Here is an 18,984-nt window from a genome sequence, read left to right as displayed (position 1 = left end):
TTAATGAATTTATAATGAACTCATGTATTATTGAATTAATGCATTATATATAATATTATTATATCTAATATAAAAATATATTATAACATATTATACATATCATATTATAATTTACATTAATTAATGCATTATAATGAACTCCATGAATTCAGCATCCCCTGTGGCACGGCACAGAGTCCTCTGGGACACTGCTGATACCTTGGGCTCTGTTTGGTCAATGGCTGTGAGGAAGAGTAGGTGGGCCAGGAAGAGGCAGATGGAGAGCTGCAGGTGGAGCGAGGTGCTGGTGTTCTGGATGGGTTTGCACAGCAGGAAGGTGAGGGCTGCCAGGAGGAGGCACAGCAGAGAGAGGCTCAGCCCCACGTAGGTGATCACATTTAGTGCAGGATCATGCTTCTGGGAACGAGCAGAGAGGAGATCACTGTCACACTTTCCTGCTCTCAGATTATACTCCCCCACCCCTTGGAATGAGGAGCCTCAAACATAGGCATACCATCTCTGTCTCTGCAGGGAGAGGAGGGATGCAGGATTTCCTGTGTGCTGTCACCCCACCTACGTAATCAGTAAGTCCTTTGACCCCACTTCTGGGATATGTGTCCAACTCAACCTCCTCCCACCACCTCTGCTGCTGCCACCCAAATCCTGACCACCACCATCTCCCTGCCAGTCCACTCCTGCTGCATCACCATCCATTCTCGACCCAGGAGCCAGAGGTATCTTCCAATAACATCAATATGCAGCATCCCTGGTGTAAACCCTCTATTGCCTTCCAGTTGCAACTCGTATGAAATCTAAATGTTCTGACCATGCATTTGAGATCTGACACATTTTCCCTGCTCCCTTCTCTCTAACCTGACTTCTTACACTTCCCTCTTGTTCACCCCACTGCAATTACATTTCTTTCTGGAACACACCAAGTTTGTTCTCTCTTACGACCTTTACACATACATGTATTTCTTCTTGGGATGCTCTTTCCCAATACTTTTTTTTTTTTTTCTTTTTAGGGCTGCAGCTGTGGCATATGGAAGTTCTCAGGCTAGGGGCTGAATCAGAACTGCAACTGCTGGCCTATACCACAGCCACAGCAACGCCGGATTTGAGCTACATCTGTCACCCATGTGCAGCTTGTGGGAATGCCAGATCCTTAACCCACGGAACGAGGACAGGGAGGGAACCCGCATCCTCACGGACACTATGTTGGGTTCTTAACCCACTGAGGCACAATGGGAAATCCCTGAGATCTTTTTTCATTGAGGTAAAATCCAAATAATACAAAATTAACCACTTTATAATGTACAATTCAGTGACATTTAGTACATTCATGGTGTTGTTTTATCACCACTTCTATCTAGATCCAAAACATTTTTATCACCCCCAAATAAAACCCCAGGCCCATGAAGAAGTTTCTCCCTATTCGCCCCTTCCCCCAGCCCCTAGAAACCACCAATTTGCTTTCTTTCTCTATGGATTTGGATGTTTTATGTAAGTAGAATCCTACATTATGTGGTCCTTTGTGTCTAGCTTCTTTCACTCAATATATTTTTGAGATTCATCCCTATTATAATATTACTGACTTTATTTTCAGATTTCAGCTCTAATATTTAACTCTTCTCTGAACACTCTATCCAGTGTAGCACCCCTCTGCAATCACTCCATATACACGCTCTTTTAAAATTTTCTTTATAAAGTATAGTTGATTTGTTATAAGATAAAATAAAATATTCTTTATAGCACTTATTGCCCCCTAGCAGAGCCTCAAAGAAGATTAGCTGGAGAAATTAAATGTTCACATCATACCTGGCTGTGGAAGGCCATGAGGACAGCGAAACTGGACAGATGGGTGGAGCTACATGTGGTGTGAGTTTCATTTGCTTGCATCAGGACACAGCCCTCTGTGGACCAGTGGCCGCCCTCCTTTGTGCCTTTCCAGTAGACGCAGAAGATCTTTTTGATACCCGGCTTCATCTGAAAAGAGAACAGGCTCGTCGTGTCCTTCCTAGGGAGGGACAGCTCTCAGAGTGCTGGTCTACACTGGTAGGGTTCAAAGAGGTGACACACAGGTTAGGAGAGATCAGGTGATTTCAGTTTTAAGTGATGAGGATGACCACCAGGACAGCCACCCCCATAGTCCCACTTCCATTAGGAGTCCACATAACAGAAAGCAAGCCCATCTTTCTCCCTTAGGGAGCCAGAACAATATGTCATTGGTTTCAAGACTTTGTCCTCTGGAGTTCCCGTCGTGGTGTAGCGGAAACAAATCTGACTAGGAAGCAAGAGGATTCGGGTTGGATCCCCGGCCTCGCTCTGTGGGTTAAGGATTTGGCATTGCCGTGAGCTGTGGTGTAGGTTGCCGACTCGGCTTGGACCCTACATTGCTGTGGCTGTGGCTGGCAGCTGTAGCTCCAATTGGACCTTTAGCCTGGAAACCTCTATATGCCGCAAGTGTAGACCTAAAAACCAAAAAAAAAAAAAAAGAAAAAAAAAGAAAAAAAAAGGCTTTGTCCCCCACCATGACAATCGAACAAAAAAAAGCTTTCTCCCCAATACTCTCTAAGCCAAATTTCCCTGGTTCCTTCACATCAGTTCTGCTCTTGACCTTGTACAACAACACAATAATTGCTCATGAGATGGCAGGGGTAGTGTAGGAAAGAAACATCACCAGGAGAGAGAATAAAGTTAGCCTTCAACCTCTTCCTTTTGTTCCAAGGGAGTCCAGAACATCACTTTATGGGGCCAAACAGATGAGTTAGATATTCTCCTGTTTGGGGGCTGTACCGCCTTTGATAATCCCCTGGACCATCCCCAGATGTCTTGCTCCACTTCTGCTGCCCCAGGCCATACAGCAAAAATTCCCTTCCTAGGAGTTCCCCTTGTGGCTTAGTGGAAACAAATCCGACTAGTATCCATGAGGATGCAGGTTTGATCGCTGGCCTCACTCAATGGGTAACGATCCGTCGTAGCTGTGAGCTGTGGTGTAGATCACAGATGCAGCTCAGATCTGGTGTTGCTGTGGCTATGGTGTAGGCTCATAGCTGTAGCTCTGATTCGACCCCTAGCCTGGGAATTTCTATATGCCACAAGTGTGGCCTTACAAAAAAAAAAAAACAAAAAAAGCAAAAAAAAAATCCTTTCCTAGGTTTTATGCATCAGATAAAGCCTACCTTTCCTCACATTCTACCACTGAATTATCTTCTTTTTTTCCTTTTTTTTTTTTTGTCTTTTTGCTATTTTTTTGGGCTGCTCCTGTGGCATATGGAGGTTCCCAGGCTAGGGGTTGAATGGGAGCTGTAGCCGCCGGCCTACGCCAGAGCCACAGCAATGCGGGATCTGAGCTGCATCTGCAACCTACACCACAGCTCACGGCAACGCCGGATCGTTGACCCACTGAGCAAGGCCAGGGACCGAACCCGAAACCTCATGGTTCCTAGTTAGAATCATTAACCACTGTGCCATGCTGGGAACTCCTGAATTATTTTCTTAAAGTTAAAAAAAATTTGGAGTTCCTATTGTGGCTCAGTGGGTTAAGGACCTGTGAGGATGTGGATTTGATCCCTGGCCTCACTCAGTGAGTTAAGGATCTGGCATTGGTGAAAGCTGTGGCTTAGGTCGCAGATCCGGTGTTGTTGTGGCAGTAGCATAGGCTGCAGCGGCAGCTCTGATTTGACCCTTGGCCTGGGAACTTCCATATACTGTAGGTATGGTTGTGAAAAGAAAAAAATTAAAAAAAACGTTTATTTTTTCCAGATTTGTTGAAATTTAATTGACATATAGCATTGTATAAGTTTAAGGTGTACAGTGTAATGACTTGATACATGTATATATTGCAAAATGATTATTGCAACAAGGTTAGTTAACATCCATCAAATCACTTCACATAGTTACAATTATTATTTTGTGGGGAGAACTTTTTTTTTTTGTCTTTTTGCCATTTTTTGGGCCGCTCCCGCGGCATATGGAGGTTCCCAGGCTAGGGGTCAAATTGGAGCTGTAGCCACCAGCCTACGCCAGAGCCACAGCTCACGGCAACGCCGGATTGTTAACCCACTGAGCAAGTCCAGGGAGTGAACCCGCAACCTCATGGTTCCTAGTCGGATTCGTTAACCACTGCGCCACAACGGGAACTCCCAACAGTATAGCATTGTTAACTAGAGTTAATCAGAGTCACCATTCTCTCTCCCTTACATCCCCAGAACTAATTCATCTTATATCTGGAAGTTTGTAGCTTTTGAAAACGATTACCTCTCCCCCCAACCTCCCGTTCCTGGCAACCACCAATTTGTCCTTTGTTTCTATGAGTTTGGTTTTTTCTGATTCCACTAGTATAAGAGATCATACAGTCTTTGTCTTTCTTTGACTTATTTCACTTCTCCACAATGTCCATGTTTCAAAAAAAGGGAAGATTTCCTTCAATTCTTACTTTTTTTTTTTTCCTTTTCTCTTTTCAGGGCAGCACCCATGGCATATGACAGTTGCCAGGCTAGAGGTCCAATCAGAGCTGAAGCTGCCAGCCTACCACACAGCCACAGCAATGTGGGATCTGAGACTCATCTCAGGACTGCAGCTCCTGGCAATGCTGGATCCTTAACCCATTGACCAAGGCCAGGGATTGAACCCATGTCCTCACGGATGCCAGTCGGGTTTACTAACCGCTGAGCCATGACAGGAATTCCCAACTCTTACTTTCTAAACAGAGCTGGCTATGTATGCCTATTAACACCCTTGCTTTTAAGAGTTTGGGCAGAGAACAACAGGAAAAGGCAATGGATTATATGAAAGTATTTCTTCTGATTGAGTTATATAGTCCTAATAATTAATTCCAGGCTTCTGCGCAAGAATGAATATTATGGCTTAGTTAAAATTTCACAGATGTAGGAGGTACCTTGTACTAAAATAATTCCATGAACTAGAATGACACTGCTCAAGAGAAATTTCATGTGAGCCACTTATGTAATTTGAAATTTTCTACTACCACATTAAAAAGGGAAGAGAACAGGTCAAATTAATTTTTTTTTGTCCTTTTAGGGCTACACCCACAACATATGGAAGTTCCTAGGCTAGGGGTTGAATTGGGGCCACAGTTGCTGGCCTACACCACAGCCACAGCAATGCAAGATCCCGAGCTGTGTCTGTGACCTACATCATAGCTCAAGGCAATGCCAGATCCTTAACCCACTAAGCAGGCCAGGGATCGAACATGTGTCCTAATGGATACTAGTTGGGTTCATTACCACTGAGCCACAATGAGACCCCCTCAAATTAATTTTAATAAAATATTTTATTCAACTCACTATATTCAAAATAATACCTTAATATGTCAATATAAATCAATACTTGTGATCAATATAAAATTATTGAGAAGTTTAACACTTTTTTTCTCTTACTAAGTCTTAGAAGTCTGGAAATACTAAGTCTAAATGTGAAAATACTAAGTCTTCAAAACCTCAATTCGGACTCGCCATGTATCAAATGCTCAACATAGTTGGCTCCTGGCTAGGATATTGGACAGGGTGGACCCAGAACCATTGACTGGGGAGAATTTGCAAATTATTTGGCCTAACACCCATGAAACCTAAGCAAATTCAAACTGCAGCTTTGACCCACCTTCACATGCTGAAAATTTAGAATCACAGATTGGGAGAGAGATGTGTTCCTTTTGGGTCCAATAGCAGCACTCACTACCTGGGAGTTCAGGTAAACTCGATCTTTATCATTCATTTCTTCAAAGAAAGTTGCATTTATGATATTTCCAAGGGAAGAGAATGAAACGAAGGCAACTGCACTAGGACCTGAGTAAAAAGAATAATGGACTCTTTAAAAAGTGTCACCATTTCTGGGAGTTACCCTTGTGGTGCAGCGGAAACGAATCTGACTAGGAACCATGAGGTTTCAGGTTCAATCCTTGGCCTTGCTCAGTGGGTTAAGGATCTGGCATTGCCATGAGCTGTGGTATAGATTGCAGATGTGGCTTGGATCCTGCGTTGCTGTGGCTGAGGCATAGGCCGGCAGCTGTAGCTTAGATTGGATCCCTAGCCTGGGAACCTCCATATGCCGTGGGTGCAGCCTAAAAAGAAAAAAAAAAGTAAAACAAAAAGTGCCACCATTTCTGGATACTTTTTTTTGGCGGGGGGGGGGGGGGGACCACATTGGCTGCATATGGAAGTTCCCTGGCTGGGGGTTGAATCAGAGTTGCAGCTGCCAGCCTACCCCACAGCCACAGCAACACCATATCCAAGCCGTGTCTGCAACATACACCACAGGATGGACCCAAGGAAATCAATTTATAGTTGGGTTACATGTATTTCTAGTCTATTGTGTTTGTATATAATCATTTCCTTTATACATATCCTTTATACATTTCCTTAAACCATATCTAGGTATAGATAATATATGTGGAAATGATTATCTATCTGTTTTTTTTTTTTTTGTCTTTTGAGGGCACCCACGGCATATGGAGGTTCCCAGGCTAAGGGTCCAATTGGAGCTGTTGCCTCTGGCCTATGCCAGAGCCACAGCAACGCAGGATCTGAGCCGCGTCTGTGACCTACACCACAGCTCATGGCAACGCCGGATTGTTAACCCACTGAGCAAGGGCAGGGACCGAACCCGCAACCTCATGGTTCCTAGTCGGATTCGTTAACCACTGCGCCACGACGGGAACTCCATCCATTCTTTTAAATTAAATTAAATTTTATTTTTCAGCCATGCCTGAGGCATGTGGAAGTCCCTGGGCCAGGGATCAAACCTGCACCACAGCAGTGACAATGCCAGATCCTTAATCCTCTAGGCCACCAGGGAACTCCCTATCTATTTATTTATTCAATTTTTTTTTTTTTAGTGGGATGTTTACTATGTTTCAGAAATTATTTTGGGGATACAGTGGGGGACAAAGTAAACTGAGTTTCTTCTCTTATGGATTCTTTCTTTCTTTTGGCTGGACCTATGTCACAAGGAAGTTCCCAGGCCAGGAACCGAACCTGCATCACAGCACTGACCCAAGCTCCTGCAGTGTCAATGTTGGGTCCTTAACTCACTGTGCCACCAGGGAACTCCTGGATCTTACTTTCTGATGCAGGAGACAGACAAATATAAACAAACGAATAAGGTTATATATCAGAGAATGCTCAGTCCTATGGAAAAAATTAAGTGAAGTAAGGGGCAGAGAGATGATGGATACTGCTTCGGACAGTATGGCCTTCTGAGCCTTGGGAAGAAGTTTGCTTTTATTTTAAGCCAATGGAAAACTATTGGAGGATTTTAAGCAAGGCAATGGTGTAATTTAACATGATTTAATAGGCTAGAAAAGATAGACACATGATATATTTATATTTATAACATATATTTATAATCTTATTATATATTAGGACATGCACATGATATATATAAATAGTGATGGGGTCAAACTGTGTCCCCCAACTCCCTAAATCCATATGTTGAAGTCTTATTAGTACTTCAGAATTTGACTGTATTTGAAGATAGGGCTTTCAAAGAGGTGATAAGTGAAAATGAAACTGTTAGAATGGGTCTTGGAGTTCCCGATGTGGCTCAGTGAGTTAAGAACCTGACATGTGGGTTTGATTCCTGGCTTTGCTCAGCGGGTTAAGGGTTTGGCATTGCCAGAAGCTTTGGCATAGGTCACAGATGTGGCTTGGATCCAGTGTTGCCATGGCTGTGGCATAGGTGGGCAGCTACAGGTCTGATTTGACCCCTAGCCTAGGAACTTCCATATGGCACACATGTGGCTGTTAAAAAAGAAGAAAAGAAGAATGGGTCCTAATCCTATCTGCCTGATGTCCTTATAAGAGGATATTTGGACATGTACAGAGAGACCAGGGGAGTTCTAACTGCGGCATAGTGAGTTAAGGGTCTGGCATTGCTTCAGTTGTGGCATAGGTAGATGCTGCAGCTTGGATTTGATCCCTGGCCTGGGAACTTCCATATGCTGCAGGTGTGGCCCTCAAAAGAAGAGAGACCAGGGATGCAGGCACACAGAGAAAAGACCAAGTGAGGACAGAGTGGGAAGGTGGCTGCCTTCAAGCCAAGGAGAAGGCCTCAGAAGAAACCTTCCCTGCCAACACCTTCATCTTGGACTTCGAGCCTTTGGAACTGTGAGAAAATAAATTCTTTCTGTTTAAGCTACCTAGTCTGGTATCTTACAGCAGCCATAGCATATAATGCATATACGCATATATGCACACAGACCTACATATTTTATATACATATATAGACTATATATGTGATAATATATTAATGAAAACATTCCCATGTTAATAAGTATTCATTCTTGCAGCTGTTGAGAAGTCCACATGACAAAGGGGTCTTACAGAGCAAGTAGTTAAGGACCTAGGGACAAGAGCCAGGTTTCTGGATTCAAATTCCAGCTTTGTCGCTTACTAACTGCGTGGTTCATCCCACTGGAATAAATCCCTCAGCGGATTTCTCTAATCATCCTTCTCTGGTCTCATGCAGGGAACGAGAAGCAGGGGCTTCAATTTTCTCTGAGTTAATGGTAGTTTCCATTTGTTAGAACGAAACAGCAGCATGTGGTTGGAAGACATTAGCAGGTGCTATATCCACCTGATCATAGCTTGGAAACTGCTTGTTTCTGAGCTGAAATATTCTGGTGTAAGAGCAAAGTCATAAGCAGAAAAGGGAAGAGTAGCTCTCGAGTTTCCCAAGGTGGGTCTCTGTGGCCTGGGTTTTTCCTCTGAGATGTTTTGCAAAGAGGGGAGTCATGTGATCATGCATCTTTGGTTACCTATGACAGTTCTAGTTCACACCTGGTGTTCTGGTATGATTGAATAGTACTGTCTTCCAATATTAAAAGTGTAACCAACCTAAATGTCCACTGACAGAAGAATTGATAAAGAAGACGTGGTGCATATATACAGTGGAAGATTATTCAGCCATAAAAAATGAAACAATGCCATTTGCAGCAACATGGATGGACCTAGAGATTATCATATTGAGTGATGTAAGTAAGACAAAGACAAGTATCATATGATATCATTTATATGTGGAATCTAATAAAATGATATAAAAGAATTTATTTATAATACAGAAAAAAACCCACAGATTTCAAAATCAATCTTGTGGTTACCATAGGTGAAACTGTTGGGGGGAGGGAAGAATTGGGAGGGTAGGAGTAGCATATTCACACTACTGTAAAAAACAGATGATTAACAGTGTGAACCTACTATATAGACACGAAAATCTACCCAATAGTTTGTAATACCCTATAAAGGAAAAAAGAATGGATATATTTATATGTAAAAAAAGTGTCACCATTTAGAGAAATTACAAGGTTGCTCCAGACCAGAGGCTCTCAAGTGGGGGGGCTATTCTTCTCTCCCTCAACCTCGGTTGACATTGAGCTATGTCCGGAGGAATTTTTGGTGTCACATCTGGGGGATTGTTACTGGCATCTAGTGGATAAAGGCCAGGGATGCTGCTCAACATCCTACAGGGCAGAGTATAGTACCCACAACAGTCCAGCCCATGAGAGAAACTGAAGGAAGGAAAAAATGTCCCTTTACAAGCTTGTCAAGCACCCGACAATGGGTTCTTGTCTCTCATTAGGGATATCGAGGCCTCGACCTAATGTAGAATTTAATTCATTGAACATTTGTTGCTCCTCTCTGATACCATGCTGGTAAAGGTGACTACACACAGAAAGAAGTCATGATTTTTACCTTTAAGGTAAGTCAACTGACAGATATAACACATTAGATACCATGATAAGCTAGGTTCATGGTGCTGAGGGAGCACGGAGGAAGGAGGGCCTGACTGTGGGGCTGTGATAGAAATGGGCAGTCCTGGGAGGCTTCATGGAGGAGATGAAAGTTGAGCTGTGTTGAAAGAAGAGTAAAAGTCCACCCAGTGGGGTGGTGGTTGGCGTTCCTGGCAGAGGAAGAGCCAATGCAGAGGCTCTGAGCTGAGGCCAAAGGGGCCATTTAGGGGACATAAATAATCAACTGCTGGGCATGTCTGTGCCAGGTGCTCCCCAAGGCACATGCAGTCACATTATGATGTCTGCAATTCATGTAAACAATTCAGCCTAAACAGTTGTTATGGGCTGAGCTGTGTCCTCCCCAAATTCATATGCTGACATCATCCTAATCACCCCTTCCCCACCCCCCCTCCCCTTGCCTCAGAATGTGACCAAGGAGCAAACCGGGTTGCAGATGTGTTTGGTTTGGCCTGCACCGTGAAACCTTGCACGCTCTCTCTACAAATTGCGAGTAACAAGGGAACCTGGTGACAGTGCAAGCACGAAATTATGTGGTTTTTGTTTGGCTTTCATCTTCCACCTGGCCCATGCTCAAACGGAGGCAGATTCAAGTTCTCATCTTCTCAGGGGAGGAGAGGAAGAAACAGGAACTAATTGCTACATGAGACTTTCTCAGTTCTGCATGTGGTTAGTTGTCTCTGTGTTTATTGTCTTTACTTTGGTTCTTTGGGTGATGGTGTAGACCAGCAGTACCCCGTGTTTATGGAACTGGATTTTGAGAGCCCATTTATTGTGCTATAGCAATTATAACTATATGGCAATTATAATAGAAGTGTTCTTGCCAAATTAAAAAATTGGAGGTATTCATGCAAATAACCCAATTTTTGGTTTCTCTTGAAAAATCAGAAGGTCTGGTGATACTGGGACAGTTAGTAGTAACAATCTGTCCCTTTTTACACAAGCCATAGCAGATGTTCTAGGCACCCTGACTTTATTCCTTTGGCACTCTTAGTTTCTACTGCAAGCAGCTGTGACTCTGTCTGGGAGCTTTCCCTGGAGTGAATGTGTTTGATATGTATACAGGGCAGGCTGGAAGAGCCTAAACGTTTACCTCACCTTCCACCCCCTGGAAGGGCTCTCAACCAATGATGGGTCAGAGCAGGTGTATAAATAGCCCAGCTCTCTCTCCTTGAATGGGGAAACTCAGTGGAATTGAACTCCAGTCACCACCAGCGGTAACCTACTCACTAACATAACAATACCTGTATGGGCTTCCTTCTCTTCCCAGTCTCACTTCCTGTTTTCTTATTGGGATGTTTGATTTTATGTGTCAATTGGATAGGCTATAGTATCCAGATATTTGGTCAAACACCAGTCTGGATATTGCTGTGAAGGTATTTTTTTTTTTAAGGCTGTACCATGCAGCTATGGAATTTCCTGGGTTAGGGGTCAGATCGGAGCTGCAGCTGAGGCCTATGCCATAGGATCTGAGCCACATCTGTGACCTATGCCACCAGATCCTTAATTCACTGAGCGAGGCCAGGAATTGAACCTGCATCCTCACAGAGACAATGTTGGGTCCTTAACCTGCTAAGCCACAATGAGAATTTCATGGGAAGGTGTTTTTGGATGAGATTAACAGTTCAATCAGTAGACTTTGAATAAAGCAGATTACGCTTCATAATATGGGTGGGTGGGCCTCATGCAATCAGTGGAAGGTGTTAAAAGAAAGAATGACTTCCCCACCAAGGAAGAGACTGTCTTCAGACTTGGGCTGCATGATCAATTTTCCCCTGGGTCTTCAGCCTGTTGCTTGGGTTTTAGACTTGCTACCCTCCACAGTCTCATGAGCTAAATTCTTCTTAAATTCTGTCTCTGTCCTGCCTGTCTCTCGCTGTCTCTACACATACACATCCTATTGGTTCTGTTTCTCTGGAGAACCCTGACTCATATACCTGCTGGTGCTTCTGGGATCATCTCCAAGTACAATCCTTATACTTGAACTCCTGACATTGTCTCAGGGACCGCATCTGAGTCGACCCAAACTGAATAGCCCCCAAATTGCAAAGAAGACTCTTTCATGTGGAAGAATAGAAAGACCCACTTTAGGAAGATTTTTTTTTTAAGGAAAAGACTCAAATGACATAGTCTTAGGGTAACAGACCTATTAGGGAGGAACCAATTTGGGACATTTTCTTACTACTCACACAGTAGTGAGGAAATTGCTTTTGTGTCTTAGGGATTCTGAATATAGACACCACATGTACCTTGTATGTCTCCCTGGATGATGTCATCACAGTGGATATCCATTGAGTTCATTTGGGCCTTCAAGTTGAACATGATTCCCTGGGAACAGTTGTCTGTAACAACTCGAGTTTCAACAGCTGGTAAGAAAAGCAACAGGCAAGTTTGCCATTATTATAATTTAAAAAATGTGCATAGCTACCCAAAGGGCTCCCATTTACTGAGTGTCTAGGATGTGCCAGGCACTGGGCTAAAAGCTTTGTGCACTGTCATCTTATAACAGCTTCATATAACCCCATGAGGGACCATTGTCCAGATGGGGAAGATGAAATTCAGAAATTAAGTAAGACTCTAGCTCCAAAAACCAAGTTCTTTTTTTTTTTTTCCTCCTCTTTTGGCTACCCTGCTGCATATGGAGTTCCCAGGTCAGGGATTAGATCCAAGCCTCATTTATGACCTATGCTGCAGCTGCGACAACTCCAGATCCTTTACACACTGTGCCAGGCTGGGGATCAAACCTGCATCCTAGCGCTGGGGAGACACTGCTGATCCTGTTGCACCACAGAGGGAATTTCATAACTCATGAAACCAAGTTCTTAACTAGCACATCCTCTCTGAAGCAACAATACCATTTCTAGGAATTTATTTATTTATTTATTTATGTCTTTTTATGGCCACAACCATGGCACATGGAAGTTCCTAGGCTAGGGGCCAAACTGGAGCTGTAGCTGCTGGTCTACACCACATCCACAGCAACTTGGGATCTGAGCCGTCTGTGACCTACACTGCAGCTCACAGCAACACTGGATCCTTAACCTACTGAGCAAGGCCAGGGATTGAACCCATGTCCTCATGGATACTAGTCAGGTTGATTACTGCTGAGCCACAATGGGGACTCCTCTAGGAATTTATTATCAGAAACAATCATGGAGAAGAGGGCAGATTTAGCTATAAGAAGAAGGTTCACAGCAGCAAAGATCATAAGGGTGAAAAAATGAGAAATGGCTTAAATGTTTAACAAGAAGGAATTGATTAAATAATTTATGGCTTATCTCTATAATGGGAAACCATGCTTCCAATAAAAATGAAGTCAAAGAAAAATAAGAAATAAGCTCATGAAAATATTTATCTTAAAAATTAGTATGAGTCTGGTCATGGGTTGGAAGTTATTGTAGCTGGGTGACAGGTGCAGTAGGGTTATTATGCTTCCTTTTATATATGTTAAAAAAGCTTTTAAAAAAGCAAGTAATGAGAGTTCCCACTATGGCACAGTGGGTTAAGGATCTAGCACTGCCACAACTATGGTGTAGGTGGCAGCTCCAGCTCAGATGCAATCCCTGGTTGGGAACTTCCATGTACCGTGGGTGTGGACAAAAAGAAAAAAAAAAAGCAAGTACCAAAATAGCACTTGAAGAATGATACTACTATAAAGTAGATAGGAATATGAAAAATGATATCTTAATAAAATTTTATAATAATAAAGAGTAGAAAGTAGAATGATAGAAATTTTAGCAATTACCAACCCTAGTTCTAAGTGCATTTTATACAGTATTATTATCTCAGTTTACCCGATAAGGAGACTAAAGCCCACTGAGATGAGGGTACTGGTTATCCATTAGATGATTAGGGCCTGGCCAAATCAGGAAGGATGAGAGTAACTCATAATCTGGTTTAATTTTGAATGAAAGTGTCCAGATTCTGGTTTCCAAGAAGGTTAGGCACTGAATTTTACTTTATTAAAAATTAAAAAAATTATTATTTTTATATATTGTAAAATACTCACATGTATTTTATTATATGAGTTGGTAAAACAAAATGGTTAATTAGGCATACATAACTATTCTCTGAGACAAATAAAAAGCACAGCAAACAGCATTTTTGGGGGCCAATATAGTGATATGCATCAAAAGCATATAAAATATTTTCTTCCTTTTGACCTGACAATTTCTCTTCTATGAATTTATCCTAAGAAAATATCAAGCAAACACACACACACATTTTCAATGGTTTTTGTCACAGGGTTGTTTGGTAATAACTCACATTTCACAGAATAGGGAAATAAATTATAGTATAAATGTTTTATCTGCAGTGCAACTCTATAAACCATTAAAGACAACATAGGTAATGATGACAAATAATTTGCTTGGAAAGATGTTAGTAATGTAATGAGTGAGAAAGCAGGCTGTGCAACTGTATGTAAAATATAACATACACAACAAATATGTGTCTCTTCATCAAACATGTACCTACATGGCTATCAGACTGGAAGACTGGATTGTGGGCTGATTTAGCTGGTCTAAATTTAACTCTGTGTACATTTAAAAAAAAATTTAAACAACCTTAATACTTGGCTTTGCCGTGGTATTTTATTTTTTTATTTTTTATTTTTATTTATTTTTTTCTTAGCCATTCTCAGCAGACATTTATTGAGTGCTTACTGTGTGCTGGAAGTAAGCCAGGTGCTGGGAACAGCAAAGGGCCAGGAAGAGTCAGGGTCAGCCACTGAGTCCTCAGTGACACTGCACTCCCTGACCCTGGTTGACACAGGAACAGATTAACCCTTCAGGTACCACTCTGACAGCCTGAGCTGGGTCCATAGATGAGTCTGCCTAGGTCTTTCCAGCAGCCAAAAGGGATTCAGTGGGGTGAGACCCTGTCCCTCTCTGTCCTGGTCCAGAGGCATACACAGACAAGCTCCTACACACTCCTCCAAACACGCCTCAGACTTTGACGTGCAAACACACACACACACTCACACAGAGGCATGGCCAGTTTTACAAGGAAGTGGTATGGAGTCATGTTCTGAGTCACCCACCTCAACATAAAACTGTCATCCACCATTGAGAGATTAGCTTGAGAGGTGTTTTTGGCCAAGTCTCTTGTAACAGTGAACAAGGGGACAGCGTCTTAAGGCTTTTGCTTAGAGAGGGGGTTCTGAGAGGGGTAGGGGCCATCGGAGACAGATCTTACTGCCTTTATTTGGCCACAAGCCTGTCCTGGGTCAGAGCTGCCTAACGTGGGTATCCTGTTATGTGGGTGGGGGAGGGTGGGGAGGGGGTTTGTTCTGATTCTCTGTGTTACCTGTATTCCTCCAGGGTCATAAAAATAATGCTGTGACTTGTTAAGTGCCTACCAAGTGCCAGGTGTGGCACTTTATTTTTGTTTTTTAAAACAAAAATTGAGTATATTTAAGGTGTGCAATATGAAGACGATACACAATACATGGTGAAATGATTACTGCAGCCAAGCACCTTAGCATATCACCCCATTATATGGCTATATAATTTATATGTATGGCAATATATATATTGCCATTATATATATATATATAAAATGGGAGTATTTTTATTTTAAATGTGTGTAGTTAAAGGGCGTTCTCTTGTGGTGCAGCGGGGTAAGGATCTGGTGTTGTCATGGTAGTGGCTTGGGTCTCTGCTGTTGTGCTGATTCGGTCCCTGGTCCAGGGACTTCCACTTGCTGTCTGAGCAGGGCCCCCTCCAATAAAAGTGTAGTAAGATGCTCCTTCTGGGATGGTTCAAAAGTAGCATCACCCTGATGTGTGCTGATAGGTTATATAGGCACAGGATTAAAAAAGAAAAACTACCCTTAAGCCAGAATCCCAGACCTAGGATTGGAAACCACTGGCAAATTTTATAAACAGCTCTATGGAGGAGTAATGGATGTACAACAAATTGCACACATTAAAGTGTACAACTTGATGAGTTTTATCCTGTGTACACATCTGTAAAACCAATACACTACAATCGAAGTAGAGATATTTTCCGTCACCCTCCATCAATTCCTCCAAATTTTCTCATGCTCCTTTTTTTTTTTTTTTTTTTTTTAAATTTTGGCTGTGCCTGTGGCATATGGAAATTCCTGGGTCAGGGATGGAACCTGTGCCACTGCAGCGACCCAAGCGGCTGCAGTGAAAGTGCTGGATCCTTAACCTGCTGCTCTACCAGGGAACTCCTTCATGCCCCTTTTTCATCCCTTTGCCCACCCTCCTGTCCCTATCACTATAGATTAGTTTGCACTTTCTAGACTTTTATATAAATGGATTCATGCAGTACTTATTTACTTTTCTCATTGCTAAATCCAGAGCCCAGTTAGTAATAATGCTCCTGTGTGTATCAGGCCTTATTTTCTTCTTACCCAGTGTTCTGTTTTGGACTTTCTGGATTTTTAGGTCTGGGGCTTTCAAGGCAGTATCCAGAACAGTCGATTCCACAGTCTGGAGAAAAAATGTAGCGGTGGATGCAATGTTTCTTCTCTCTTCCATTCCCCATAGAGTCTTGTTGGTGAGAAGTGATTCAATCCTCTCAACAACACGTTGCAGCTTTGAAGATAAAAAGAATTAAAAAAAAAATCCAATCAGATAGGTCCCATATCCCGAGGCTCAGTGGAAAGCACGAGAAAGCAAGTACTGGAGGCAGAGGACCCTATTCAAATCCAGATTCCAGGTTTATAGATTAGATAATAATATTCTATCAATGCGGATTTCCTGATTTGGATAACTGTACGGTGGTTAAATAGGATGGTAATATGAGGGAAATCTGAATGAAGGGTGTACACTCATTCTTTGTATGATTTTTGCAGAATTATTTGTCAGTCTGATATTATTTCAAAATAAAGAGTTAAACAATAAAAATGAATTAAAAAAATCCTGATTCCACCATTCACTGGCTGTTTGACTGTGGAAAAGTCACTCAATTGCTCTATGCTCGGTTTGCCTGTCTTAGGATGAGGACAGTATGAGGACCCCACAGGGTTTGGGGGGAAGGTTAAATGAGCTGAGAGATGCTATTTTTATTGTTTTGCTGATTTTTAAAAATTAAAGTATAGCTGATTTATAACGTTGTGCCAATTTCAGCTGTACAGCAAAGTGATTCAGTTATATGTATTTATTATACATATATATATAATTCATTTTCTTATATATATATTTTTTTAAATAATTTTTTTAATTTCCCACTGTACAGCAAGGGGGTCAGGTTATCCTTACATGTATACATTACAATTACATTTTTTCCCCCACCTATATATTCTTTTTAATATTTTTTCAATTACTGTCTATCCCAGGAGATTGTATATAGTTCCCTGTGCTATACAGTAGGATCTTGTTGTTTACCCATTCTAAATATAAGAGTTTGCATCTACCAAACCCAACCTCCTAGTCCATCCCTCCCTCAACCCCCTCCCCCTTGGCAACCACAAATCTGTTTTCTATGTCTGTGAATCTGTTTCACAGTTTTGTAGATAGGTTCATCTGAGCCATATTTTAGATTCCATGTATAAGTGATATCATATAGTATCACTAATGTGTGGAATTAAAGTCATATCTTTCTTTTTCTGACTTACTACATTTAGTATGATAGGTGCTCAGTACTCCCACATTCCACAGTGAAGTTCTAGGCTAATTTAACTACGGTTGCATAACAAATTATCCTAAAACTTTCATGTCTTAAAAAATAGGCACTTATTATCTCACAGTTTGTGAAGTTTGGGAATTCAAGAGGAGCTTGGTTGGGTGGTTCTGTCTTGGGATCTCTCATCTGGTTGCAGTCAAGATGTTGCCTGAGGCTACAGTCATCTGAAAGCTGGGCTGGGGCTGGAGAGTCTGCTTCCATGATGGTGCACTCACAGGGGCTGTTGGCAGGAGGCCTCAGGTCCTTGCCATGTGAGCCTCGCCAAAGGGCTGACTGAGTATCCTCACAACATGGCAGAGACCAAAGTGGAAGCCACCAAGCCTTTTATGATCTAACCTCACGTCACAAACTATAATCTCCATTATATTTATCACATGGACCAGCTTTGAGTTATTGTCAGAGAGAGCACTACAAATGGGCATGACTACCAAGCTATAGGGATTGTTTGGGGGGTCATCTAGAAGACTGCCAACCACAGTCAGATATACTGAACTTGCAAAGGAAGGTTTTTCACCCTGAGGTTGACATCAGCTAGAGGGCATTTTTTCCCCTTTATTTTTATTCTTTTTATTAAAGTCTAGATGATTTACAGTGTTGTGCTAATTTCTGCTATATAGTAAAGTGACCCAGTCATACATATATAAAGATTCCCTTTCTTATATTATCTTCCCTCGTTCTCTATCCCAAGAGACTGGGTGTATTTTCCTGTGCTGTACAGTAGGGACTCATTATTATCCATTCTAAATGTAATAGTTTGCCTCTACTAACCCCAAACTCCTAGTCCATCCCTCTCCCTTTCTCTCCCCTCTCCCTGTTGGCAACCACAAGTCTGTTCTTTATGTCTGTGAATCTGTTTATGTTTTGTAGACAGGTTCATTTGTGGTTTTTTTTTTTTTCTGACTTACTTCACTCAGTATGATAATCTCTAGATGCATCCATTTGCTCCAAATGACATTATTTCATTCTTTTTTAATGGCTGAGTAGTATTCCATTGTATATGTGTATCACACCTTAATAAATTCATCTGTCAATGGACATTTAAGTAGTTTCTATGACTTGGCTATTGTAAATAGTGCTACCATGAATATAGGGGTGCATATATCTTTTTGAATTATAATTTTGTCTGAATATATTTCCAGCAGTGGGGTTGCTGGATCACATGGTAATTCTATTTTTAATTTTCTGAGGGACTTCCACACTGTTTTCCATAGTGGTTGCACCAACTTACATTCCCATCAAGAGTGTAGAAGGGTTCCCTTCTTTCCACACACTCTCTGGTGTTTGTTATTTGTAGACTTTTTAATGATAGCCATTCTGACCCATGTGAGAGGGTACCTCATTGTAGTTTTCCCTAACAACTACTGATGTTGAGCATATTTTCATGTGCCTACTGGCCATATGTATGTCTTTGGAGAAATATCTATTTAGGTCTTCTACCCATTTTTTTGATTGGGTTGTTTGTTTTTTGTTGAGTTATATGAGTTGTTTGTATATTTTGGGGATTAAGCCCTTGTCAGTTGCATCACAAACTATTTTCTCCCATTCTGCAGGTTGTCGTTTTTATGGTTTCCTTTGCTGTGAAAA

The 18,984-nt window shown here is 41.8% G+C and overlaps 1 protein-coding gene across 2 annotated transcripts in view; it reads right to left on the bottom strand.

Moving 5' to 3' along the window:
- ADGRE3 (adhesion G protein-coupled receptor E3) overlaps positions 1-18,984 on the bottom strand; it is a 58,197-nt gene that overhangs the window by 12,678 nt on the left and 26,535 nt on the right. For both annotated transcript variants that reach the window (XM_047776798.1, XM_047776799.1), the window contains 5 exons: positions 16,127-16,310; positions 11,995-12,111; positions 5,602-5,786; positions 1,798-1,965; positions 199-396 (listed from right to left, as the gene is read on the bottom strand). In XM_047776798.1, coding sequence (XP_047632754.1) covers positions 199-396; positions 1,798-1,965; positions 5,602-5,786; positions 11,995-12,111; positions 16,127-16,310 — 852 coding nt within the window. The remainder of the gene's footprint in view (positions 1-198; positions 397-1,797; positions 1,966-5,601; positions 5,787-11,994; positions 12,112-16,126; positions 16,311-18,984) is intronic.

The sequence above is a fragment of the Phacochoerus africanus genome, chromosome 4, assembly GCF_016906955.1.
Source record: "Phacochoerus africanus isolate WHEZ1 chromosome 4, ROS_Pafr_v1, whole genome shotgun sequence".
Taxonomy (NCBI): domain Eukaryota; kingdom Metazoa; phylum Chordata; class Mammalia; order Artiodactyla; family Suidae; genus Phacochoerus; species Phacochoerus africanus.
Note: the sequence above shows the minus strand (reverse complement) of the source record. Positions and strands in the feature narration are given on the sequence as shown.